The sequence below is a fragment of the Manis pentadactyla genome, chromosome 2, assembly GCF_030020395.1.
Source record: "Manis pentadactyla isolate mManPen7 chromosome 2, mManPen7.hap1, whole genome shotgun sequence".
NCBI classification, from domain to species: Eukaryota; Metazoa; Chordata; class Mammalia; order Pholidota; family Manidae; genus Manis; species Manis pentadactyla.
This window is the reverse complement of record NC_080020.1, coordinates 143,424,267-143,452,161: the sequence shown is the minus strand read 5'-3', so window position 1 is coordinate 143,452,161 and position 27,895 is coordinate 143,424,267. Positions and strand designations below refer to the sequence as shown.

The following is a 27,895-nucleotide window of genomic DNA, read 5'->3' as shown; positions in this document are numbered from 1 at the left end:
AGGTGGGTGGGTGGGGAGAGAGGGAGAAGGGGATTGAGGGATATTATGTTTGGTACACATGGTGTGGGGGATCACGGTGAGAAGGCACATAGTGAATCTGTTGCATCTTGCTGCACTGATAAACAGTGACTGCATTGGGGTATGGTGGAGACTTGATAATATGGGTAAATGTAGTAACCACATTGTTTTTTCATATGAAACCTTCATAAGAGTGTATATCAATCATACCTTAATAAAAAATTTAAAAAAGAAAAGAAAAGAAACATTTATGTATACTGGAAATCCAAAGAGAAAAGAAGACAGAGAATTTGGAAAAAGTAATATTTGAAGAGATAATTGATGAAAAATTTTCAGAAATATGAAGACATAGATTCAGAACAAAGGCAAAAACACTACATCAGACATAGAGCAAACAAAAAATATTAAAGTCAGAGGAAAAAATTTTCAAAGAGGAACACTAAAACTGATTTTGGCCTTCTCAACAGACACTAAGACAGAAACAAATGAAATGACCATCTTTAAAGTTGTGAAAGAAAATAACCATAAATCTAGAATTCTATACCCAGAAAAATTTTCCTATAAAAATTAGTACAAAATGAGGACATTTTCATATAAAAATGAGACAATCAAAAACATAAAAGTAAAATCAATACTAAACAATTTTGCAGTCAGAAAAAAAAATCCCAGATAGAAGCATGTATGAAGAATGGAATGAAAAGGAATGTAAAGGGTAAATGTGATAAATGGAAAATAATTATTTACAACACACTAAAAAATATAAGTAAATAAATAAATAATAAAAATTAAAATGTTGGTGATTTTTACAAGTTAGCTGCTAGTTTTCTAAAAAGTTGTCTGAGATTATTTTTCTAGTCTCCAAGAAAATTACTCATTTTACAACCCTGCACAATGTCTGGACTTACAGACATTTTCTCAAGTCAGCTCATTATAGAGATAATTTGTTTTTCTCAAGTTAGCAAACTTTTCCTCCCAAGTTATGTGTAGTGCCATAACAAGTAACTGCAAATCCCAAAGCTAACTGACTGACTTTATTAGAGAGCAAATAGTGACACACTCATCGTGGATTCATCAGAACTCAGTGGTATTCCATCTGTGGCTGTATTGGCTCTTGTGGGTAAAATTGTAACATTTCCAGAGTATCTCGCTCAGCTTTAAGTGCATTTGCATATCCTCAGGGGTCAAGAGAAGTTATCTCCATGTCAATGGGTAATTACCTGGGCAACCGAGAGCGTGTCTGAACCTGAGAGTTTAAGGGGAGAGGCTGGTTCACTTGCTGGCTTACTTCTTCAGGAGCAGAGAAGAGAGACGGCCTTGGACTGCAGTTCATAAGCAATAAACGGGTATTAAACTTTATTTCTCCCTCTTACTGATTTCGGTTCTTAGAGGTATTTTGCCCCAGAATTTCCTTTCCACAGACTTACACCTGGCATAGTCGGCTGGGTGCCTCTGAACCCAAAATCTGTCATAATGGGTGTGACCTTTGGGAGGGCTGCTCCTGTGGGTGGTAGAGAGGCCCCAGCAGATACAGTGACAGACAGTGCTGTTTCACCTGTTATCCCCTCAGCTGTGGGGCTTCCAAGTTGGGAATGCCTAGTGGAAACTGGTCTATGGTAAAGTACCTCTTAGAGGGGTGGAGCCTTCCACAGAACTGAGGAAGGGTAGAAACTTCAGAAGCTGCAGAATTAGCCCTCTGTGAGTTGGAAGACTGAATGGAGACCTTAGGGGGTGGTGTAGCAGCTGGCATTGTAGGTCTCTTTCATCAAGATAGTGAAAAATGTTATACAGGAAAAAGAGAGGATTATCAAGAGGTTTAGTGAGGAGATAGAGGGACTTAGGCAAGAAAGAGACACACTTCAGTATTGCTTGGAGGAGCTGGGCGATAAACTGTGGGGTAGCTGAGAGACAGCTACTGAAAAGACAGCTTGCTTCAAGAAGACTCGATATGGCAAGGGGGAAGGCAGCAGGAAAACCCGTGTTGCAGGAGGCCATGGAGGAGAGAGAGGGAGAGAAAAGAGTAGTGCCTTAAGCCCCGGAAATGGTGAAGGAGGAGCCGTTGGTGGAGAAGCCCAAGGGAGAAGAGGAGGAGGCAGGGCCATGGGCAGATCTGCTACCCAGGCCACCGCAGGAGGTACCGTCTTCTCCTGTTTTGAAGGTCCGCCCAACTGTAATTAAGAAAATTAAAATGAAACAACCGTGGGCTCCTCACGGGGAGGAGCAGCCCCCTCCCAAGGTTGTGGAGCACTCCATGCTCCGCCCTTATACCCAGGATGAGCTGGTGGACATGAGCGTCCGGTATAGGCAGAGGCCATCAGAATCTATGCCTACATGGCTCTTACGTCTCTGGGATATGGGGGTGAAAAACGTTGTATCAGGTACTGAGATGAGGGGAATAGCTTCCCTGATGACTCACCCTTCCCTCTGGCAGCGGTTGCAAAATGCCCATAATGCCTCAGGGAATCAGACACTCCTGGAATGGCTGACAGGTGTCATCAGGATAGTTTGGGCTACTCAGGGTGATTTACCATATTTTCCCAGTAGTTGGAAAATGTATGCAGAGCTCCAACAAGTACTACAGGAATTGGGTATGAAAAACATCATCTATAACATGGACCCCCAGGGCCCTGATGAGGAGGTGTTCACTATAGAAATGAGAACCTGGTGCTCCCTACAGCTCCCACATCTCTCTTTTGGCTCCTAGTGAATATTCTTGCCCCCTACCTAGGGCAACCTGTAAGTGAGGCTACTTGTACTTTAGCAGACCTGGGGGTGGTTGAAACAATAAGGGCAAGGAGAGAAGTAAGGGCTACAACTGAAAGGAGAGGTGCAAAGGGCCCTGTGAAGGTCTCCAGGACCCAGATGTGGGTTGATGTGATAAAGGCTCGGGTAGTGAAAGAAAACTCGATGGGCAGCCCAATAGAATATTGTTAGAACTGTGGCACCAACTAAAAAGCCAGAACAGCAGTGCCGGCCGCTGAGGTCCAGGACACAGAAACCAGAGTCAAGGCCTTTTCCCAACCTGTGTACCTGCAAAACTCATGGGAGACAGTACTCAGGATTCGCCTGAGGCCTCACCCCCACAGGAGGATGATTGGGCATCCCAGTTCGACTGAGGGGGTGTCAAATTCCCCCCACCTTGGTGGACATGGTGGGGACCAGAGGCCACACGTAGAATTAGCAATTCATTGGTCCCCTGTGAATGTACAAAGTGTCCTGGCCACTGATGGACACAGGAGCTCAGTGTTCTTTGATTCATGGCAACCCTGAGCATTTTTCCAGGACCCTTGCTATGATAGATGACTATGGGGATAAGGGAATTAAAGAGAAGAAAGCCCAAATCTCATTGGGGATAGGGCATTTACCCCCAAAGGACTATATCGTGTATATTTCTCCCATCCCTGATTATATTTTACAGACCACTGCAGGTGAGTTCAGACTGAGGGTATGTGTAGTAAAGGCAGTTTTGAGGGGACATGCTAAGAACCCACCCATAGTTCTGCCCTAGCTCGGTGGATGACAAATATTAAGAGGTATAAATTGCCTGGGGGATACAAGAAAATTAGAGAAACTCTAAAGGAGTTGGAGAGGGTGGGCATCATAAAGGCCACTCATACTCCTTTTAATTCCCCAGTGTGGCCAGTGAAAAAGCCAGATGGCGCCTGGCATGTGACTGTAGACTACAGGTGATTGAATAAAGCCACACACCCTTTGCATGTTATTGTCCCTCTATATCAGACATTCTGCACACCCTCAGTCAAGAACTGGGAACGTATCATTATGTAGTAGACCTTGCTAATGCTTTCTTCTCTATTGACATAGCACAGGAAAGCCAGGAACAGTTTGCCTTCACCTGGGAAGGCCGACAGTGGACATTCACTGTCCTTCCGCAGGGATATCTCCACAGTCCCACTGTCTGTCATGGACTTGTAGCCCAGGACTTGGCCACATGGAAGAAACTGCAAACGGTGTGGCTGTATCACTGCACTGATGATATTGTGCTCACATCTGGTTCTCTTTCAGATTTAGAAGGGGCAGTTCCTAGACTGTTGCAACATCTACAGGAGAAAGGATGGGCTGTGAACAGCACCAAGATTCAGGGACCTGGTTTGTCTGTGAAATTCTTGGGGGTTGTCTGTTTGGGTAAAACTAAAGTTGTTCCTGAAGCAGTTACAGACAAGGTCCAGGCTATCCCCACCCCATCCCTATGGCAGTATTACAAGAGATTTGGGGTCTTTTGGGCTACTGGAGAGTGTTTGTCCGGCACTTGGCACAAATTCTGAAGCCCTTATACCGGTTGGTACGAAAGGGCATGAAGTGGGTCTGGGATGAGACATGTGCAGCTGCTTTTCCTGCTGCCAAGTGGGCAGTCAAGGTTGTACTGACTTTGAATGTAATAGATTCATCAAGGCCCTGTGAACTAGATGTTCATGTAACCAAAGATGGTTATGGAGGGGGTCTTTGGCAGTGGCTTGAACGGACACGCCAACCCATTGGAATCTGGTCACAAGTATGGAAAGGAGCAGAGGTCTGGTACACCTTGACAGAGAAGTGACTGGCTGCTGTGTACCATGCCTTCCTGGCTATGGAGCCCATTGCTGGAACAGTTCCAACCAAGGTTATAACCACCTATCCCATCACAGGGTGGGCGTGAGACTGGACCCAAAAGCCACGGAGTGATGTGGCACAGACACCTACACTGGCCAACTGCGGTACATATTTACAGCAGCGCAGCGCCCTCTCCACTAGCCCCTTAAGTGAAGAACTCCAACACTTATTGAGGCCAGTGACCTATACCAGTGGAAAGCAGGAAGAACTTAATTTTGAGCCATTGGTAGCCACTGGTAGACTTCTTATTAGGAGGGAAAAGGCCCTATACCTGAAGATGCTTGGTACACACATGGTTCCACTTGTGGGCAGCCCCGAAGGTGGAGGGCTATGGCTTTCCATCCTAAGACTAAGACAATATGGATGGAGGATGGAGAGGGGAAGATCAGCCAATGGTCTAAGTTGTGGGCAGTATGGCTCATGATCACGCAGGAGCCTTCCCACATAGTTGTCTGCACTGACAGCTGGGCCATCTATTGGGGCTTGACCCTGTGGCTACCAACATGGTATCATGCCAACTGGATGGTTGGTCACCAGCCCCTTTAGGCAAGAGTTGTGGCAAGACCTATCGGCCTCTGATCTAAGACAGTTACTGTATATCATGTGACCCGGACATTTGCTTTTGGCATCCACAGGGAATGATGAAGCAGATACATTGTCCCAGGTGCACTGTCTAGAAGGAAGGCCTGCCTTTGATGTGGCCCAATTGGCTACACCAGTGTTTGCTGCACGTGGGGCACAAAATAATGTGGGCTGTAGCCTGTTGGTGGAACTTGCCTTTGACCTTTGAAGAAGTCAGCAGAGCCTGGAAGGAGTGCCTTGTGTGCTCTAAGAGGGACTCATACCGAGTCTCACAGCAACATGGGACAATAACAAGGGGGCCAATACCCCTTGTCAGGTGGAAAATAGACTATATGGGGCCTCTGCCCATATCAGAAGGATATCAGTATGCCATGACTGGTGTGGTCACGCTACTGGACTATTGGTTACTTTTTCTGCACGTCGTGCAGATCAGCAAACCACCAAGAGGGGCCTGGAGCATCTCTTTGCAGCCTATGGCCGGCTGCAGGTGATTGAGAGTGATGAAGGCACCCACTCTACTGAACATGCGTTACAAGAATGTGGGTGCAGCAGTTAAGAATAACGTGGAAATTTCATGTACCATATAATCCTACTGGGGCAGGTATGACAGAGAAGTACAACGGCTTGCTGAAATCTGTCCTTAAGTCGGACACCAATAATGTACGGTGTTGGTCAGTTCACCTATGAATGGTGCTGCGGCATTTGAAGGAGAAGCCACATAAAGGAGCTTTGAGCCCTGTGGATATGCTCACACACCTTGCTGCCTCTCCTATACAATTGTATGTCCAAAACAAAGAAGAGCTATTGAAGCCAGGATATGACCAGCAGAGAAACACCCTGCTGCCAGCCCCTTCTACATGAAGCCCTGGAGACAATGTTGAATGGACCTGGCCCTGGACATTTCAACACATGGAGCAGCAATGGCTGGCCCTTCTGGCACCTTAGGGGAAAGGCCTGGAAGCTGGCCTCGTGTGTATTCCTGGAGTAACAGCAGGGTGGCCCCCAAAGGTCATGGTAGTGTACCCAAAACGTCCAGGAGGTAAGAGCATCTTATGGGGAAGTTTTCTTTTATCTTTATGGCCAGTGCATGTACCTCCCGTAGCCTTATGAATCGACCCATCTGTAACTCCCACAGGGAGGAGGGTGAAAGTCTGGTATACTAGACCAGGACGAGACCCCATTCCTGCCACTGTTTCATCACAAGACCACTCTCTTGCATGTATCCTACCTGATGGACAAGATTTGCCTATGCTGGTTTGTCTTGCCAATGGGTTTCAGCCCTGGGCAAGTTCGCTATGGATTCAATGTGAATAAAGAAATTGACAGCAAAACTTTCTTTGGGATGAAAGTGTTTATTTATTACCCAGCTTGTTCTCCCAGCGGTAGCTTGAGCACTAGCATCTCTGCCTCTGCCCAGAGCACTGGGCCGAGCTCTGTACATATAGTGCTATAATAGTTTATTGCCTACAGGTGTGGAAGCAGTAGCCTAGCAACAGGCCATTACATCATCAGGTGGTTTAAGTTCAGTGAGGATCTTGGCCATAGGAATCCCAACTTCTTCACACTCCAACTCATCAGGATTCTCGCCTTACAATCTACATGATTTTAATCTTCCACAATGGTCCCTGTGTGAGAAAGGTGGAGCACTGTAACTAGATTCCAAAATAGCAACAGAGGATAACAACTTAGAGATAATACAAATGAAGATACAGCAAGATTTTGATATAGGGTACAAAAATTATAATAATCCTCAAGCCAGAGGAGGTTCCTAATAATAAAAAATTTATAATAATTCTCAAGCCAGAGGAAGTTCCCAATCCTCAAAGACTTTAGGGGCAATAAGACACGTTTTAATGACACCAACATAGAAAAATCTTGTCCATCAGGTAGGATGCATTGCAAGAGAATGATCCTGTGATAGGACTGTAGCAGGAAGGGGGTCCCTTCCAGGTCTAGTATACCATACTTTTACTCCTTCCCTGTGGGTTACTGAAGGGTCTATGTATAGTGCTACTGGAGGTGCATGCACTGGCTGTAATGATAAAACAAAACTCCCCAGTAAGATGCTCCTACCTTCTGGCTGTTCAGGATATACTACTATGACCTTTAGTAGCCACTCTGCTGTTATTCCAGGAATACCCAGGAGGCCAGCTTCCAGTCCTTGTCCCCAAGGTGCCAGGAGAGCCAGCCCTCGTTGGTGCATGTGTCAAAAGGTCCAAGGCCACATCCACTCATGGAGTCTCCAGGGTTCAGTGCAGTTGATGCTGGCAGTAAGATGTTATTCTGGTGGCCAAACCTCAGCTTCAGTGATTCTTCCTTGATTTGTACTTGCAGTTGTATAGGGGAGGCAGCCATATGTGTTAACATGTCTACAGGGCTCAGGGCTCCCTTTTGGGATCTCTTGTTCAAAAGCCATAGCACAATGTATAAACAGACTGACCATCCCCACAGATTGTTGGTATCTGACATTAGTCCGAATTTTAACAAGCCACTGTGCCTCTGTATCATGCCTGCTGTGGTAGGATTGTACGGCACATGAAACTTCAATTTGATCCCCAGCTGTCACAGCCATTCTTGCAGTTATGTCCAGTAAAATGGGTGTCCTGATCACTCTCAATTACCTGTGGTCGGCCATAGGCAGCAAAGAGACCCTCCAGGCCTCTGTTGGTCATCTGTTGGTCTGCACAACGGGTAGGAAAAGCAACCAGAAGTCCAGTAGCTGTGTCCACACAGGTCATTGCATACCGATATCCTCTGACACAGGTAGAGGCCCAATATAGTCTATCTGCCACCTGATGAGGCATATAGGCCCCTTAGCTATTGTTCCATTTTGCTGTGGAACTCGGTGTAAGAACCTTTTGGAGCACACGACACACTCCTGCCAGGCTCTACTAACTTCTTTGAAGGTCAAAGGCAAGCCCCACCAACAGGCTACAGCCCACATTGTCTTTTGCCACACATGCAACAAATGCTACATCAGAGGCAGGCTTTCCTTCTAACCAAGATATCTGGGCCAATTTACCTGCTTCATCATTTCCTGGAGATGCCAGTGGCAAATGACATGTCACATGGTATTCTGTAATTATTTTAGTCTGACCACAGGCCTGTAAGTCTTGCCACAATTCTTGCTCCCAAAGGAGTCGGTGACCAACCAGCCAGTTGTCATGGTACCAGGTTGGTAGCCACAGGGTCAAGCCCCGATAGACAGCCCAGCTGTCAGTGCAGACAATGATAGGGGAGGGTTCCTACCTGATCACAAGCCACATAGCCCACAACTCTGCCCATTGGCTGCTCTTCCCCTCAGCATCTTCCATTCATATTGTCTCAGTTTTAGGATGGAAAGCTATGGCTGGGGGCTTCCCATGGCTGGAGCCATCTGTATACCATGCATTTTTGGGTATAGGGGTCTTCCCTCCCGATAGGGACTCTCTGCTACTAATGGTTCAAAAGCAAGTTCTTCCTGCTTTTCACTAGTATATGTCACCCACCCCAACAAGTGTTGTAGTTCTTCACTCAAGGGGCTACTAGAGGGCACTATGCCGCTATAGGTAATCACCACTTGGCTAGTGTGGGTGTTTGTGCCACACCACTCCTTGGCTTTTGGGTCCAGTCTCGTACCCACCCCAAGATGGGATAGGTGATTATTACCTTTATCAGGGCCAGTCCAGTGATGGGTTCTGTAGCCAACAAGACATGATACACGGCAGCCAGTTGTTTTTCTATCAAAGTGTGTCGTACCTCTGCCCCTTTCCAGAGCTGTGACCAGAATCCAATGGGTTGGCAAGTTCATTCAAGCTGCTGACAGAGACCCCAGCCATAACCATCTTCAGTGACATGAACACCCAGCTCACAGGGCCTTGATGAGTCTATCACACTCAAGGCTTGCACGGCCTTGACTGCCCATTTTGCTGTAGTAAAGGCAGATGCACATGTCTCATCCCAGTCCCACCTGATACCCTTTTGTACCAACCTGTATAAGGGCTTCAGAATTTGTGTCAAGTGCAGGATAAACTCTCTCCAGTAGCCTAGAAGACCCAGAAACTCCCTTAGCAATGCTGCAGTTGTAGGGGTATGAAAGGCCTGGACTTTATCTATAACTGCTTCTGGTATAACTTTGGTCTTAACTGACCAGACGACCCCCAAGAATATGACAGACAAACCAGGTCCCTGAACCATAGTACTGTTCACAGCCCATCCTTTCTCCTGTAGATGTTGCTGCAGTCTAGGTGCTGCACCTTTAGATGTGAAAGAGAATCGGATGTGAGCATGACATCATCAATATAATGGTACAGCTGCACCATTGGCAGTTTCTCCCATGTAGCCAAATCCAGGGCTACAAATCCATGACAGATGGTGGGACTGTAGAGGTATCCCTGTGGAAGGACGGTGAAAGTCCATTGCCATCCTTTCCCCGTGAAGGCAAACTGTTCCTGACTTTCCTGCTCAATGTCAATGGAAAAGAAAGCATTAGCAAGATCTACCACATAATGTTATGTTCCTAGTTCATGGCTGAGGGTATCCATTAAGCCTGCAATAGGGGGGACAGCAGCATGCATAGGAGGTATAACTTTATTCAGTTCTCTGTAAGCCACAGTCATACTCCAGGAGCCATCTGGCTTTTTTACTGGCCACACTGGGGAATTGAAAGGACTATGGGTGGGCTTTATAAAACCCACCTTTTCCATCTCCTGGAGATTTTCTTCAATCTCTTTATGACCTCCAGGCAGTTTGTATTGTTTGGTATTAGTCACCCGCCGAGGCATAGGCAAAGTTATGGGTGGGTGCCTAGCATGTCCCCTCAGAACTGCCTTCACCACACGAACTCCCAGTCTGAACTCACCTGCAGTCATCTGTAGCCATAGACCCTGCAGGATATCAATCCCCAAAATACACTCAGGGATAGGAGATATATACATGGTATACTCTTTTGGGAATAGATGCCCTATTCCCAAAAGGATTTGGGCTTTTATCACTCTGATAGCCTTACCCCCGTATCCATCTATGATAGTGGGGGGTCCCAGGGAACCACTCAGGGTTTCCATGAATCAGTGAACATTCAGCCCAAGTCCACCAGAGCCAGGACACATTGTATGTTCACTGGGGACCAATGGATAGCTATTTCAACATGTGGCCTCCAGTACCCCCACCGACCCGGTCCATCAGGGCAGATACTTTGACCTTCCCCTCAATCACACTGTGTTCTCCAATCACCTTCCTGTGTGGACTCAAGTGAGGTTGGCTCGTTCTCCAGCAGGAAGTCTTGCAAACACACAGCCAGACTTGTGGCTCTGTCTCTGACCTCTGCCTCTTTGGTCTTAATGGCTGGAACTGCTGCTCTGGTTTCAGCTGTTGCCATAGCTCCAGTAAGATCCTATTTGATTACCCATCTAATTTCCTTCCATCTGCTCCTGCCCATATTAAATCAACCCACATCTGAGTCCTCATAACCTTCATAGGGCCCTGTAAATTCTTCTTGTAAGTAACAGGTCTTATTTCTTTCTGGATTCTCGTTGCTTCTGCCTCTTTTAAATCTGCTACTGTACGTGTCACCTCATTTATGGGATGCCCTAAGTGAGGGGAAAGAATGGCCAATAGAGACCCAAAGAGGGATGTAGGAGCCATTTGAAGTACAATATTTCTCATCCCAGTAGTGCAAATCTCTTCATCTGGGCCTTAATCCTCTGGACTGTAGATGGCATTTCTTATGCCTAGCTCTCGTAGCACCTGATGGAGCTCAGCATATGTCTGTCATCTAACAGGAGAGGATGGCAGATCACCCAGATTGGTCCACACAGCACTAAGTGCAGCCATAATCTATCCGAGGAAGGAGTAACTCCCTGGGGTCTGATGTGCATTTTGTAATTGCTGCCTCAAGGCAGGCTGCACTGTCAGGGAAGACAGCTTTCCCATCACTGATTCTGACAGAACAATTCCATCCACCCCTAAGTCCCACAGACGCAGAAGCTAAGCTGATATTGACTCTGAGGGCTTCTGCCTAAACCGGGAGACCAAATCCACCAGCTCAGCCTGATTATAGGAGCAGACCATAGAGTGCTCCAGACCTGGGGAGAGGGCTGCTCCTCTCCTTGGGGAACTTTAAGCTGCTGGGTCTTTATTTTCTTTACAACCACTGGGTGTGCTTTCAATACAGGAGGTGCCAGTGCCTCCGGCACCACCCCTTCAACCTTCCCCAGCTCCTCCATTTCAGGGGCCGATGGCACCTTTCTCTCCACTCCCCCAAGTGCCTCCCCTGCTACTGTGCCTCGCAGCAATGCTAGCTCAGTCTTCAGAAGCTCTCCTACCTTCAGCTCAATGCTTCGCAGCTGACGTTCTCATGCCACCTCCGCCTGTGCTTCCCTCAGGAGTTCATCTTTTTCCTTGATTGCCTCTTCCTCCTTCAGAACACCTGGCAGCGCTGTCATCTTGTTCTATAAAGAATTGTTTACCTCTCCAATGGCATCTTGCTGCCGGCATTCTCATGCTGCCTCTCCCGCATCAATGCCATTTCCTTCTTCAGGGAATCCACAGAAGTTTGCAGCTCACGTTCCTGTGCCGCCATTTATTGGGTCTGTCTTGCCAATGGATTTCAGCCCCAGGCTAGTTTGCTATGGATTCAATGTGACCAAAGAAATTGACAGCAGAAAGCTCTTTCGTGTGAAAGTGTTATTACCTAGCTTGTTCTCCCGGCGGTAGGTCTAGCGCTAGCATCTCTACCTCTGCCCAGAGCCCTGGACCAAGCTCTCTATATAGCGCAATAATAGCTTATTGCCTAAAGGTGTGGAAGCAGTAGCCTAGCAACAGGTCAGTTACATCATCAGGCGGTTTAAGTTCAGTGTGGATTCTGGCCATAGGAACCCCAACTTCCCCACATGGTGTCATTAAAATATGTATCTTATCACCCTTAAGGTTATTTTCTCCTACAGTCCTGGTGGCCTGAAGCACCCCCCAGGCTGCAGCTGCCACCTGATGATTGCTCTGAACCCTCAGCTACTGCCTGCCTGTGGAATGGATGAGCTGTGGACTTAATCTGCATAAGACTTTGAACCTAGCTGAATCCTCTGGCTTGAGGATTGTCATGATTTTACTGCTGATGTTATTGTTATGTCATTAGTCTGGTCACGGTGTTCGTTTTCTCACCCAGGGACCATTGCTGAAGAAAGGGAACGTAGATTGTAAGGAGAGATTTCTGGAGGGGTGGCCTGTGGGTAAAATTGTAACATTTCCAGAGTAACTCGCCTGGCTTTAGTGCATTTACATATCCTCAGGGTGGAGAGAAGTTCATCTCCATGTCAGTGGGTAAATACCTGGGCAACCGAGGGCGTGTCTGAACCTGAGAGTTTAAAGGGAGGGGCTGGCTTGCTTGCTGGCTTGCTTCTTCAGGAACAGGGGAGAGAGGGGGTGCTACACTGCAGTGTATAAGCAAAAACCGGGTTTTAAACTTTATTTCTCCCTTTGACTGATTTTGGTTTTTAGAGGTATTTTACCCTGGGATTTCCTTTCTCCGGACTTACAGCTCTGCTTTTTTCCTGGTATCAATTTTGTCCCCAGGCTGCGTTCCGTCCCAGTGGCAAATGTCTACAAACAGCAATTAGGGCTGTATGTTTCTTAAGACATAGTCAAAGAAAGAGAAAACATTATCACTAAACCAAAACAGGAAGAAAAGTCCCAGACCTCACCTACTGTATACAGATTATGCACCACCCCGAACCAATCCCAGCCGAAGGTCCGGTGCCACACTGTGAGAGCAGCAGAGGCTCCGAGGCCCCCGTGGTGTCCACAATGACTGCTCCTCCTCTATTTGTACCATTTATGGGATACTACTGCATTCTTCCATGCTTTCCGCCCTATGAAACTACAGGAAACCAAGAGTTAACGGGCATTTGTTGTAAACATTAACAGGAAGGTAAGGGCGACAGCAAACAGGGAGGCTTATGGAGAGCTGTCGGGACGCTGCAGCTTGCGGACGGGCCCCAAATAGAACCGTCACCCCGATGAGGCTCGTCTAGGCCCAACCCGGGGAGGGGCCGCCCACCTTCTCACCGCGAGAGCCTGGCAGAGCCCCGGCCAGAGACCTCCCGCAGCCACGAGGGCTGCGTGCAGGCGGCCTCCTTCCCAGAACAGTCCGGCCGGGGCGGCTCCGCAGAGCTCGGCCTCTCAAGAGCCCCGGAGATCAGCTGTCCATGCCAGGCCTCCGAGGCTTCCCCAAAGAGCCAGGTAACAGCAGGCGCCTTTTGGGGACCTGTCCCCAGCATATTTTCCCGTCACTCTCCCATGACTGTATAAACTTGCAAAACGAGGCCCCGAGGCGCGATGTGCACGCTCTCAGCTCTCAAAGCCTATCCCCGCGGCGCAGGGCCACACCAACCTGGCTTCGGCCCGCCGGCGGCTGGGAGCGGAGCTAAGCCGGCGCGGTGGGCGGGGCGCGCGCGGGGTGCCGCCTCCAGGATGCAGAGGCGGAAGCGCCGCCCGGCCGTAGCCCTGGAGACGAGGGGCGTGGGGCCGGCCTGGCGGAGCGTGACCTTTGACCCGCGGCCTTGGCGACGTCTTAAGCGGCGGTGGCGGCGGCGGTGTGCAGTGGGGCTTCGGAGCCGCAGGTCTCGGAGGGCGGCCGGCCATGGAGGTAACGCGTTCCGGGCGGTGCACCGGGGTGACGGGAGCCCCCGCCTCCCGGCCGAGCCTCCTGCGCGGCGGGGACGCGGCGGTGCGCCGAGTGCGGCTCGACAGCCCGGCGACCCCGCGCTGCCTACACTCCTTCCCTTGCGACTGACTTGGCCCCGCAGAGCCTGCTCCAGACAGTCTGCTGCAGCCGCCGACTCCCCTCCCGAGCCGTCTCACGTTAGTCGATGGCTTGATTCCATCGGAAGGTTTTGCCCGTAAAGGTTCCACGCGTTCCGTTCGGGGTTAGGAAAAAAGTTCTGACCACCCGGCTTTGATTTTGCTTTGCAGGATCCTGCTCAAGATGGGGTGGCTCCATCAGCCACCCCCGGGACCGGGAAGTCTAAGGTGAAGAGAATTCCTGACTAGCAGGCTCCCCCGCAGTGCAAGGGTGATGGGTGGAACACCGGCGTGGGAAGAGGGGCAGCCCTTTAAGACAAGTAGCCTTACTCCGAGGAGTCTCTGTTAATTTGCACATTCATTCATCTATTTACTTTACCTTTTCAAGTTTCCTGGTATGAAAAGAGTCCACTTTTTGTTTACTTCCTGACCCTGGCTAGCACTGCCAAGAAGTTCTGCAATTTTTCAAACATCAAACAAAGCAATTTAAGTTATAAGGATTTATGCGATGTAGTGGAAAGAGCAGTGACAGTAGGTAGGAGTCAGGGGACTCCTCCTGAGCCTCCTCTGCAATGTGCGAAGAGAATTGGAATTAGGTCATTTTTATTGCCCTGTACAATGTTAACCAGTGATTCTAAATGATAATGGTTTATTGCTTGCATACTAAGTTTCATACACTTGCCTAACCACTCAGTTACTTCATTTAAGCTTCCTGGTAACCATGAGATTAAGTATTGTTGTTATCCCAACTTGATGAGAAAAGTAAGCCCACAGGATAAGTAAATTTTTAGTCAAAGCTCAAATGCAACCTGATTAATCTTGTTGCTGTAATTCTGTTTACATATTTTCATATGGCCAAAAACTTCTTTCAGCCTTGAATAGAATGCAATGATTGTAGAGCGCTAGGAACTTTAAGTAGAATTAGTCCTAGTCCCATGATTTTATAATTAGAGAAAGCAAAACCTAGAAGTGTCTTAACCTATAATAATAAACTATGTAAGAGGGTTTGTACAACTTTCTACATTTCATAGTAGCTGCTTGAGTAAATTGAGTTGAAGTTGCATTTGCTAATGTTTAAAAATGTGGTTGACTTAAAGATTTAATTCAGTAGGATTTTTTTGGGGAGGCAGCTGTGTTTCTTCTTTGTGGTATAGTAGAAACCTGCATTATAACAAATAGGTAACATCCCCCCATCTTTCAGCTGGAAACACTGCCTAAGGAAGACCTCATCAAGTTTGCCAAGAAGCAGATGATGCTAATACAGAAAGCAAAATCAAGATGTACAGGTATTGGGTTGAAAATACTCATCTTGACTCCAGTCTCATTTAATCGTGGTTAAAAATACTAGTTTTTTAATGGTACAGTGGCTTGTTTTGTTTTCCAGGTAATCCAATAAAATCTTAGTGTGGTGGAATCTATTATTATTTAACATTCTAGCCATTTGCCTGATATTTTTTTATTATCTCATATCTCTAAACTGCAGTTACCCTTGAACTATTACAATTAAGGAGGTGGAGTTTAAAAATCAATTTGTTAAAATTAAACACTTCTGTTTTTTACTTCAGTTGATTTGCATGTCTTTCTGAGCAAACCATTTTTTTCTAGAACAATCAATTGAAATGTTAGAGGTGCAAGGTTATGAGCCAACCCCAAAAAAAGGCCTCAAATAATTAAAAGGTCCATTCCTGGAATTTTGAGGTATATTTGTTTGCTGAAGTTGATTGAATCCCTATTCGGTTTCCCTCTTCTTGTATGCCAATAAAATTAAGATACTAGCGTAGTTTTTAGTATGTGTGGGTGACCTTTTGAATGTCCAATGACTTCGCAAATGTTGACTGCCTGGCCTAAAAGCCAAGACTTACTTTCTGCTAGAGAAGGTCAAACTGTATTTTGGGAGGCTTGGATCAGCTTGTGATAGAGTAATTTATTTGAAGATGTTCTAGGCTCCAGACCCAGACATGAGTTGATGAAATAGATTAACATTTATGTTTAATATAAGATTAGCTGTTGCTTTAGGAATTTACAGTAAGAAGTTATTAATTGCTGAAATAATATGTCAGGAACTGGCTTCAATATCTCGGGATGCATAAGATAGAAAGGGGAAGAAAGAAGTAAATACAGGAGAGGATGAAACAAGAGGCCATATAATAATTGCTAAATCAAGGTGAAGGCTGTATGGAGATTAACCATACTGTTTTCTCTGCTTTTTCATTTGTTTGGAGTTTTCCATAAGAAAAAAGGAAAATGAAAGGTAATGCTGGGTGAAGTTATACTTTCTCAAAATATCTGCTGCTGCTTAAATGTATTCTAATTTGTAGTGACTTTTTTAAAGAATATACTTAACACTTTGGCCAGTAATTATTTTCTCCATTTCTGAACTGAATTTTTTTTTTAAACAATTAATTAGAATTGGAGAAAGAAATTGAAGAACTCAAATCAAAGCCTGTTGCTGAAGGAACTGATGATATTATTCAGGTAAGGAAACAGTCATGAATATTGCATGATATCTAGATGTCTAATGATAAGTTTTCTTGAAGGCTGTCAGCCTGCTGGAGTGCTGTCTGGCTTTTGGTCCCTGTTTTTCCATTTCCTATCTGCCCCTTGCTGAGTTTTCTGCTTCTCAGGTTGACTTCAGTTCTCCTGTATCCTGTATCCTGTATTCTCTACATGCGTAAGTCACCAAAGTCCTGTTTTCCCTTCAGGATAATGATACAGTTTATTCTTTTTCAGCCATTTCCATGGCTCTGTTAAATGCGTTGTGTCATACTTGACCTAGTTTGATAACTCCCTAATTGCTCTTACGCTCTCTTTTTAGTCCTACATACTCTTGCCAGATCACAGAATATAGTTTTTATTTTGTTCTTCCCTGTTGAAGAACCTGAGTTGCTTGTTCTTACATATGTGCCTATAATGCTTACTAAATGCTTTTTCCTTCCCCCACTTCACCTAACCTTCCTTTGCTTCTCAAAGCTCTGCAGTAATACTTTCCTTGCTGTTCCATATTTACAATTTAAGTCTCGATATCTACTTTTTGATCATATATTATCTTACTTTCTCATTAGGTGGTTCCCAACTTGTGAGCAGTGGACAATTTAGGCACTCCCAGGGAATTATTACAAGGGGTGTTTAAATCCCTGTGCAGATCATGTGCTGTTATTTCTTTCTTAATTTAGCTAAAACAGTATATGAATGGCATGCACAAATACCAACTGGATTTATAATGTTCTGGTTCTTTGAATCCTTACTGAATTCATAGCAGTTTTCATAGTTTATTTGGTATTTTCTTAATCAGTGAAAGCCAAAGTACAAGTACATGGTACTTAATGAGAGTACTGACTCTGGAGACAGACTGCCTGATTCAGATCTTCAGATCCCCACCCTGCCACTTACCAGCAGTGTGAACATGGCTGTTTAACTTCTTTCTCTGTGGCTCAGTTCCTTCATCTGTAGGCTGGAGACAATAATAATACTTTTCACAGGGCTGTTGTATAATGAGTTAGTTAATACATGTACAGCACTTAGAGCTGGGTCTGTCACATAATTGCTCAATAATTGTTTGTTATCACCATCTATTATTTGTGGGGGATATTTTATACACAGATACACCTAAAGATAGATAACGCACACCCACACACTAAAAGGAGGTTTTTGTGTTTGAAAAGAGAACCATAGAGATTCTTTTCTAATTTTGTATCAGTTAACTCTTAGCTCTGGAAGTGCTTTTTGCACAGTTTCATTTCAGAATATCTAAATATCTGTCCCTTATTTCCTCCTTATCACCAGTCAAAGTGTTCTCCCATTCTGTCAAAACTACTCCTTAAAGATGAGATTAGTTAAGTTTCTCTTAAGTTAGTCAGTTTTACCTTTCAGGTTACTGATTTAATATTAAACCACAGTATCCTAACCCTGCAAGTCTCAAAGAGTAAAGTTCAGTAAAATTAACTGAGAATGAAATCTTTGGTTTCCAGTCCTAATGAGAAAATTACTTTGGAGAGGAAGTGGAAGATGTGCATCAGTTATTCACTGCTATCAGTACTTTTTCTATTTTAGAGAAGTTGTATACTGCAATATGTCTCTACACCTCTGGAAAACTGAAAAGACTTTCTTGCTAAGTTGTATCTCTTCATTGGGAAAAGTACACTGGGAAAAACGTGACTGAATGTAAAATTTTCTGTTCTGCATTTATTAAAAATGTCTTTTCACAAGTTTTAATTATGATTAAAATTTCTGGTAGTCATCTTCTAATGCATTGAAATACATCTAAAGTTTTATTGCAAACCTGACATATCTTTTATTTTAAAAAGAGGAGTAAGAAGCCATATTTCCCATGTCAAAATTGGAGGTGTATGGTATTACAGTGAACTTACTTGTTGCTACCAAATGCAAGAGGAAGGTGAAAATTGTATGTTACAACATTGGAATTTCTAGTACATAGCACTCTTGTTATTTTCTCTTTACTGGAATTAAATTTGTATTTCCTAAGAAATAACTGTCCATTTTGTGCCTCTAACCTTCAAGGTTTCTTGTATCTGTTTAATGGCCTCTATGTATTTCCTAAAATCAGTTTATTTGGGCTTCCCTTAATTATTAACAATCAGAAGTTTATATTGCAATGCTATACATAAAGTGACAAAATTAAAACATTGTTTTAACCGAAGTTATATAAGCACATGATTTAGAAATAATTCTAGTAACTGAATAATCTATTTTAATACTAAATAACTTCTGCAAATTATCTCTGTATTTCTAAGTAATATGCTTATACTGCTATTTCTTGATTTATCCATTTCAGACATTTAGCTATTAACTTCCTATTACAGCAGATGGAAATGTAGCTGTCTTTTACAATGCCTCCTACTTTCTAAAAAGTCAGACAGTTCAAAAAATCTTATGTATTTTTCCTGGACCACCTGCCTTCTAAAGCCTTCTGCCCTCCTGCACTGATGTGGTCTGTGGTTTCGTAGGTCTGCTGCATGGTTTTCCTGGAATTGGCCTTGTGCCATAATCCTGTGAATTTCCACACTGCTTTCCTAAGTCAATTTAACTCCCCATTTGCTTAGGTACTGTCATTCACTTTCTTGGCTAACCCCTTTTTTATAGAGCATATCCTTCTGTAGCCTCCTAAAAACATGCATGGAAGTAAAATTTTTGTTGTCTTGTGTTTTAAAATAGGTTTATTCTATTCTGATGTTTGAAGAATAGCTATGACATGATGCAGAACTCTGAATTTTTCTATATCTGCTTTGTTTCTTTTTTCTTAAGCAAAGCTTTTCTTTATATTTTCAAATAAGTTCAGAGGTACACAGTTCTAGGGTGGTATAATGTTTATTTAGGATGTTAACTTTGACAATTAAGATTACTTTAGATGTGTGGTAAAATGGGTTTGATTTTCCTGTAAAATCCTTGGATATTGCCACTTGTACCTGTTTTGTAGAATAACTTGGCAGTTTTTCTTTTTTTTCTGAACAAGTTCATCTGTAATTGGGATAATCTGTTTCTTGAAAATTTGATAGCAATCACCTATATATTCTTCCTGTTTTCTTTGGTGGACAATTTTAAACCACTAGTTTTATTTTTAAGTAGGTAATATATTAATAATGCTTTTAAATTTGTTTATCTTAAGTTAGTAAAGCTATATTTTTCTAGGAATTTTTATTCATTTCAGCTTTAAATGTTAGTGCCAAATTAAACAATTTAATCTCTGATTTATATATTTATGTTACCTTTTTACTCATAATACTGTTTGTGGCTTCTGTCTTCCCTTGATCAGTCTTGCCTAGAGATTGTCTGTTTGGTTAGCTTTTTCCAAAGAACTGACTTTATTGATCTTAACTTGTTGAACTGTTTTCCTTTCCATTAACTTCCTTTCCTATTTAATTTTTACAGAGAATAAACCTGTCTCTTAGGGAAATGGAACATAGGTGATTTCTTGCCTATTATTCTAACCACAGTATCAACCAATCCCTAGTTTTTGAGCCCCACACATTTTACTTCCCTCAACCATATCTGATACCTCCAATTTTCTGAGCTTTTAAATTTCTAAAGAGTATTTGCCAGCTTCTTGTGTTTCCCTGTGAAAGTCCATAGACTATATTTATTCCTATGGCTAACTCAGTTACTCCTTCACTTTCAAATTTCCAAAAATATGTTGAAATTTCTCAATTCTTTTGTATTTTATTATTTTCTTTGTTCTTACGTATATACCTTTCAAAATCTTTGATTTGTACTTTAGTATGGTTTGGGAAAGTTGAGGAGATACTTATGCATGTGGTCAGTCCACCATTTGTAACCCTAGGTAAACAGATCATCCTGTTTCAAAATAGGCATTGACTGAACGTCTGGATTCTGTTCTTCTGGAAAAAGCAGAGATTGAGCAACAGTGTCTTTCTCTGAAAAAGGAAAATATTAAAATGAAGCAAGAGGTTGAGGTAAGGCAACATTTTAACTTTCTGTTGTTGTTGAAGTATAGTTGATATACAATCTTACATTGGTTTAAAGTATAGGACATGGTGGCTCAGCAGTTACACACATTATTAAATCCTCAACCCCACTAGTGCAATTACTATCTGTCAACATAGGAAGATGTTACAGAATCATTGTTTATATTCTCCATGCTGTACTTCCACCCCCATGACCAATTATATTACAATTGAGAACTTTGATGCCCCTTTATCCCCCTCACCTTCCCCGTCTACCTCAACCAGTTCCCCATGGTAATGATCAGTCATTTCTCAATGTCTCAAGAGTCTACTATTTTCATTTTGTTTCGTTTTGCTTTTAGATACCACAAATAAGTGAAATCATATGGTATTTCTTTCTCCACCTGGCTTAATTCACTTAGCATTCACTTATTTCACAGAGCATCACTGGACCCTCTAGGTCCATCCATGTTGTCAAATGGCAGGATTACTTTCTTTTTTCTGGCTGAATAATCTGTTGTATATATGTATCAACCTCTTCTTTATCCATTATCTATTGTGGACACTTCAGTTGCTTCCATATCTTTGCTATTATAAATAATGTGGCAGTAAACATAGGGGTGCATATATCTTTTCAAATCAATGGAATTACTGGGTCATATGGTATTTCTATTTTTAATTTTTTGAGGAACCTCCATGCTGCTTTTCACAGTGGCTGCACCAATTTACAATCCCACCAACAGTGTAGGAGGGTTCCCCTTTCTCCACATCTTAACCAACACTTGTTATTTCTTGTCTTTTGGATATTGGCCATTCTAACTGTTATGAGGTGATATCTCATTGTGGTTTTGATTTGCATTTCCCTGATGATTAGTGATGTGGAGCATTCTTTTCATGTGCCTGTTGGCCATCTATATTTCTTCTTTGGAGTAATGCCTGCCTGTTCAGGTCCTCTGCCCATTTTTTTAATCAGGTTATTTGTTTTTCTGGTGTTGAGGTGTATGAATTGTTTACATATTTTGGATGTTAACCCCGAATGGATAAATCATTTATTTACAAGTATATTCTCCCACACTGTAGGTTACCTTTTTGTTCTGTTGCTGGTGTCCTTTGCTATACAGAAGCTTTTTAGTTTGATGTAGTCCCACAGGTGTAAACTTTTTTTTGTTTCGTTTGTCTGAGGAGATGTGTCCAGGAAAAAATTGTTCATTCTTATGGTCAAGAGATTTTTGCCTATGTTTTCATCTAAGAATTTTATAGTTTCATGTTTTTAGGTTTTTCATCCATTTTACTTTTGTGTGTGGAGTTAGACAGTAATTCTGTTGCATTGATCTGTGGGTCTTGTTCTTGTGCCAGTACCATATAGTTTTGATTACTATAGCATCATAATAGAGCTTGAAGTCACGAAACACACTGCCCTCCATCTTTGTTCTTCTTTCTCAGGATTGCTTTAACATTTTAATTTTTTAAATAAACTCATAAGTATAGTCTTGAATCTTAGAACTAACACCTTAAAAACATCTGTCCTGATTTTAACAGTTTACAAACAAGGAAACAAATTGATATTTAAAGAGAAAAACAACTGAAGTCACCCAGCTACAGAGAGATAGAGCTAACATTTACTTGTTCCATTGCTTAATCTTCCTTACTGCTGTAATGTCATTCTTTAATAAAAATGAAAAAATAATGACATTTTATTTAAAAAAATAAGTTCTTATTTAAGTTTGTTCTCATATGTACTCTAAATACCATTATCTGTTTTCTTCTAGACTGTTCAATTGCCTGTTAAGTTTGGGCTGATTTTCTGCCCAGACCTTTCTAAAGGTCACTTATTAACCTACTCAAGAGATATTCATTAAAGCTTTGTGATTTAATACAACTTACATAACTTATCATCTTTTTAATTAAATTCAGAGATTTCCTAGCTTCTCGTTACTACTTTGGAAAACATATTTGGTACTCTGATACATGTTGTCATACTTACTGTCATCAGAGCCTAAACAGAATTCTTGGAATCTCATTATCATATTGCTATATGTTCATTTCTGCTTATTTTCTTGTTTCTCTAGTTAGCCTGTGGCTAACATTTTTTCTCAGAGCAGGGGTTCCTTTTGCCTTAATTAAATAAATTTTGTGTATTTGATTTTGTAACAGGATTCTGTAACTAAAATGGAAGATGTACATAAGGGGTTTGAACACTCAGAACGAAACTATGTGAAAGAAGTGGAAACTTTGAAAAATGAGTTAATGATAGTACATTACAAACACAGTGAGGATAAAGCCAGCTTGCAGAAGGAGCTGGAAGAAGCAACGAGAAAACAGTTAGAGCTTTCAGAACAACTTAAACTTCAGATAAGTGAGTCTGAAGATAATGTTAAAAAATTGCAAGAGGAGATTCAGAAAATTAGGCCAGCCTGTGAGGAGCAAATTCTACATCTGCAAAAGCAGTTTACAGCTGCCTTAAATGAAAAGGAACAAGAAATTACTCACCTCCAAGAAGTCATTGAGGCTAATTCTCAGCATTACCAACAAGATATTAACAGTTTGCAAGAACTTTTGCAGTTGAAAGCTACACACCAAGAAGAGGTGAAAGAATTGATGTGCCACATTGAAGCATCTGCTAAAGAACGTGTTGCAGAGGTAAACAGCTTAAACCAGCTAAAGGAGAACTTAGTCAGACAATGTGAGGCACATGAGAACATTCAGAAGTATGAATGTGAATTAGAAAACTCAGGGAAAGCCTCAAGTGCAAACCAAGAAAATCACATATGTGCTTTGCTCTTACAAAAAGATGCTTTTGAAGAACAAGCAGTAAATGAAAAAGTCAAACACTTAGAAGATACCTTAAAAGAACTGGAGTCTCAACATAGTATCTTAAAAGATGAGGTAACTTATATGAACAATCTTAAATTGAAACTTGAAATTGATGCCCAGCATATAAAGGATGAGTTTTTTCATGAACGGGAAGACTTAGAGTTTAAAATTAATGAATTATTACTAGCTAAAGAAGAACAGGGCTTTGTAATGGAAAAATTAAAATGCGAGCTAGAAGATTCACATAAACAATTGTGCTCTACTGAAGAACAACATAACAGAGAAGTACAGACTCTTAAGGAACAACATCAAAAAGAAATAGCAGAACTGAATGAGACATTTTTGTCAGATTCAGAAAAAGAAAAATTAACATTAATGTTTGAAATACAGGGTCTTAAGGAGCAGTGTGAAAACCTACAGCAAGAAAAGCAAGAAGCAGTTTTAAATTATGAGAGTTTGAGAGAAATTATGGAAATTTTACAAACAGAACTGGGGGAATCTGCTGGAAAAATAAGTCAAGAGTTTGAATCAATGAAGCAACAGCAAGCATCTGATGTTAATGAGCTCCAGCAGAAGCTCAGAACTGCTTTTAATGAGAAAGATGCTCTTCTTGAAACTGTGAATCGTCTCCAGAAAGAAAGTGAAAAGTTATCTCAACAAGAATTTGTACCAGAACTTGAAAATACCATAAAGAACCTTCAAGAAAAGAATGAAGTGTATTTAGTTAATCTCAGTCAAAAAGATACCATGTTACAAGAATTTGAAGCCAAAATAAGTTCTCTTACTGAGGAAAAGGATGAATTCATAAGTAAACTAAAAAGTTCTCATGAAGAGATGGATAATCTCCATAAGAAATGTGAAAAGGAAGAAAGATTGATTATAGAACTTAAGGAGAAAGTGGAGGAAGCTACCCAGTACAACAGTGAACTACAACAAAAGGTAAATGAATTAATGCAGGGACTACAAGAAACTTTAAAAGAAAAGAATCAAAATAACCAAAAACTAGAAAAGCTTATGGGTCAGTTGAAAACTGCCTCTGAAGACCAGGAAGCACTGTCATCTGAAGTGAAGTCTCTTTCTGAGGAAAATAATAGACTTAGTTCAGAAAATAAACAATTGAGTAGGGATTTGAAAGCTCTCCTGTCTCAGAAAGAAGATTTTATGCATAAGGAACATGTTTCTGAATTAGAAAAGAAACTTCAGTTAACAGTTGAAGAACGAGATAATTTAAGTGAACTGTTTGAAAATGAGCAAGTTCAGAAGTTATTTGTCAAAACTCAGTTACATAGTTTTCTTAAACAAATGGAATCAGAAGTTTCAGAAGAAAATGAAGAGCAAGATATAGTAAATGTCCTACAAGCTGTAGGTGAATCCTTAGCTAAAATAAAGGAGGAAAAACACAACTTGGTTTTTCAATATGATAAAAGGGTAGTAGAATTGGAAAAAAGGATTAAGTGCCTTCTAGAAGAGAATGTAGCTCAGTGTGAGGAACTCAGGTCTTTACTGAGAGACTCTATGCAAGAGAAAAGTCTCTTAAGGAAAGAGTTAGAAGAAAGCCTGTCAGAAAAAGAGGCCCTGCAGACTGGGCTTCTAGAAATGAAAAATGCTAATGAAAAAACAAGACTAGAAAAGCAGGATCTTCTAATTCAAGTTGAAGAAGTATCTCAAAAATTATGTAGCAAAAGTGAAATCCATGATGAAAAAGAAAAGTCTTTTATAGAAGAACTTGAAAACCTATGGCGGTTACTAGGACAAAAAGAATCGGAGTTGGAAGATATGAAAGCAGAGTTAATGTTATTAAAGGTACTATTTTTTTATTGATTAAATTATTGGTTCTAGTCATAGACTTGAGGAAATTAGCATTTTTACACTTTGAAAATCAGTAAAATTATAGCATTTAAGCTCAAGTAACAAATTTCTGCTAAGTGCATTAAGCATTTTCATGATATTTATCCTGTTAATACATTGATCACTTTCTTGTTTTAGATCATTTTAAAATCTTGATCTTGCATGAGATTAAATGATTAGATAGTTAAATGTCTTGGCTAAAATAGTATAACTAGTCACCAACAAAACATGAAAAAATTTGAATTCCAGTCTTACATGATATACTTACTACCTTTCTTAAAGGGCACTGTGAGAAAAAAGTATACTATAGTGGTATTTTCTCAAAATTTTAGATATTTCTGCAAAAATTGTGAAAGATGATAGACTATAATTATTTAATCTTTTTCTTAATACATTATGTATTTGATAGGTGTCAGGTTATTCATTTTGGCCTTAAATATTGCTGTTTTTTTTTTATAGTTAATGCTGTATGTGTGATAAGTTCAAAAATGCCTGGTCAGTCTATCAAGGGAAGAAAAAGACCACCAAATTGCTTTCTGTATGAATTCTCTTTAATGATGATTTTCTCACGCTTAACATGATGACCAGTTCGTCTTGAGAAATAAACTGATTCCATTTTTTTGTTTTTCCTACAAAACCTAGGATTCCTCAGAGAAATCACCTTCTGTAGAAAATGACCAACCTTCTCTAGTAAAAAAACTGGAAGAAAAAATAGGTAAGTGTGTTTTTGCATATGTTGCAATTGATACACAGGTTCTTCTTAGTGTTAGAAAAGATTGGGGAATACATTAGCTAACTACTGAGTTGTTAAAACATAAGGAGCTAACTCTTCCTGATGTCTCTATTCTTGCCCTTCTGCCATCTGTTTGCATTCCCTTTCAGAACTCTCACCTTGTTTTGTTTTATCCAAGTAAAGGACTGATATAATTCCATTTATAAGTGATTCCAGAATTGTTTTTGCATTTTTCACTCATTTAGAAAACTTAATTTTAATGCCCAGCTATCTAGTCACTGGTAATAGGTGATTAAGATACAGAACCTGTCTTCAAAGAGCTCACTGCCAGAAGGGGCTGCTACTGCAGGAGTTTGAGGAGTTGACAAAGTACAGGGCTAGCAGTACAGGAAGGCATGGTTAACTGCCTGTTTTGAGTTAGGAGAAAAATCACAGAATAGGCTATACTTTTGTTGTGTATTAAAGAATGAAAAATTTGACTCAAGATATTCTAGCAAGGGGCGACAGCAGGTGCTTGTGTGTTAACTTACACAACATAAAGGATCATACTAGGAACCTCATGGGAGGCAGAAGTCAGATCATAAAAGCACTAGGGTGATAATGCAGAGGACTTAGGACTTTATCCTGTCCGTTTATTCCTTATGTAATATAATGGGGTAGCTCCTTTATTCCCATTAAAGAAATGTCACGTAATGTGCCGTAATTCCTCAATTTCATGCCCAATTTGACTTTCATGGAAGAAGTTGAAAGAGCTTAGAATGACTCCCAGTTTCTGTAATGGATAATTGGGGCAAGTCAAGTTTGGGGAGATCAGGAGCTATTGTAGACAAATTAAGTTTAAATACCAGTGCCAGTGGAGATGTCAAGTAGGCTGCTAAATATACAAGTCTGGGGTTAAGGGGAGAGAGCTAGACCAGTGGTAAAAATGTGTAGTTAACACAGTAGTTGGCATTAAGAGCTGTGAGATTGAGATCACTAAGGAAGTGGGTGTAGGAAAAAGATGAGGACCAGAGACAGTTCTCCATTTAAAAATCAGGAAGATAGGAACAGCAAAGGAGACTAAGAAAGTACAGCCAGTGAGGTAGGAAAATCCAGAGCATAAAATATCTTAGAAACTAGACAAATGAAGTACAGGTGAAGGAAGTGTTTCAAGAGGAAAAAATGTTTAATTATAACAAATGCTGCCCTAGAGCAAGTAACATTAGTACTCAGAATTAACCACTGGATTAAGCAACATAGAGGTCATCGGTAAGTGTCCATGATATACTGAAGCCAAAGCCTCATTGAAGTGGGTTCAAGAAGAAAATGGGAAAAGGAAGTTTGAGAGTATGTATAGATAACTATTCCAAGAGGTTTTGCTATAAAAGAAAGAAGATAGGGGGTGATACTTGGAGGAGAAGTGTGGTAGTTTGCTTTTGTATATGTGGTGTTTCACCTGGCCTCTTGTGCCCCTCCCCAGTCTGTATGCACTGCTTTAGCTGTTTGTCCCTGATCCTAGTCTCTTGATATTTGCCCTATTGCATGTTTATGACCTGTTTGGGAAATCCATTAAAGAGGGCAGTTTTCTGCACAGGAAATGGGGAGGACTGCTGCACTGGTGCATGAAAAGGTGTGGGAGGGAACGCAGAAGTGGGGCAGTTGGCCTGCACTACACACCCGGGCACTTCACATATAGCAGCTGTGGGAAGGCAGTGCATGTGAGCACAGGTGCACTGGATGGGTGAGTAGGGACAGAAACTCAGATCATAAGTGAAGTTAAGCAAAGGTGTCAGTAAGTAAGACCTGGAACATTGGAGTTTAAATAGGGGAGATGCAGGGGCTGAAGGGAGTAATGAGACATTAAGATTGGATATGTTCAGTACTGTCTGTATTGGAAACACATTACAGGTTAGTCATAAAAACCAGACCCACCAACCAACAGGAGAGCTTAGAGCATAAATAGTTAACTACATCTGATATCTCCTCTCTTGATACTGATTTATGCATTACCACCTAAAATCCTGTCATACTTGAGTTTCTAGTAAATATAATAGTGAAAGACTCCTAACAGTCTCTAATTCCTAAACACTTATAAATGGCTAAAAAAAAAACTTGTTTTGGA

General features: G+C 41.9%; 1 protein-coding gene across 2 annotated transcripts in view; it reads left to right on the top strand.

Annotated features, from left to right (window-relative positions):
* Positions 1-13,693: 13,693 nt before the first annotated feature.
* Positions 13,694-27,895, top strand: part of GCC2 (GRIP and coiled-coil domain containing 2) — a 54,277-nt gene continuing 40,075 nt past the window's right edge. For both annotated transcript variants that reach the window (XM_036920823.2, XM_036920813.2), the window contains exons 1-7: positions 13,694-13,825; positions 14,152-14,208; positions 15,182-15,266; positions 16,388-16,455; positions 20,304-20,408; positions 22,554-25,016; positions 25,704-25,776. In XM_036920823.2, coding sequence (XP_036776718.2) covers positions 13,820-13,825; positions 14,152-14,208; positions 15,182-15,266; positions 16,388-16,455; positions 20,304-20,408; positions 22,554-25,016; positions 25,704-25,776 — 2,857 coding nt within the window. In that variant the 5' untranslated portion in view covers positions 13,694-13,819. The remainder of the gene's footprint in view (positions 13,826-14,151; positions 14,209-15,181; positions 15,267-16,387; positions 16,456-20,303; positions 20,409-22,553; positions 25,017-25,703; positions 25,777-27,895) is intronic.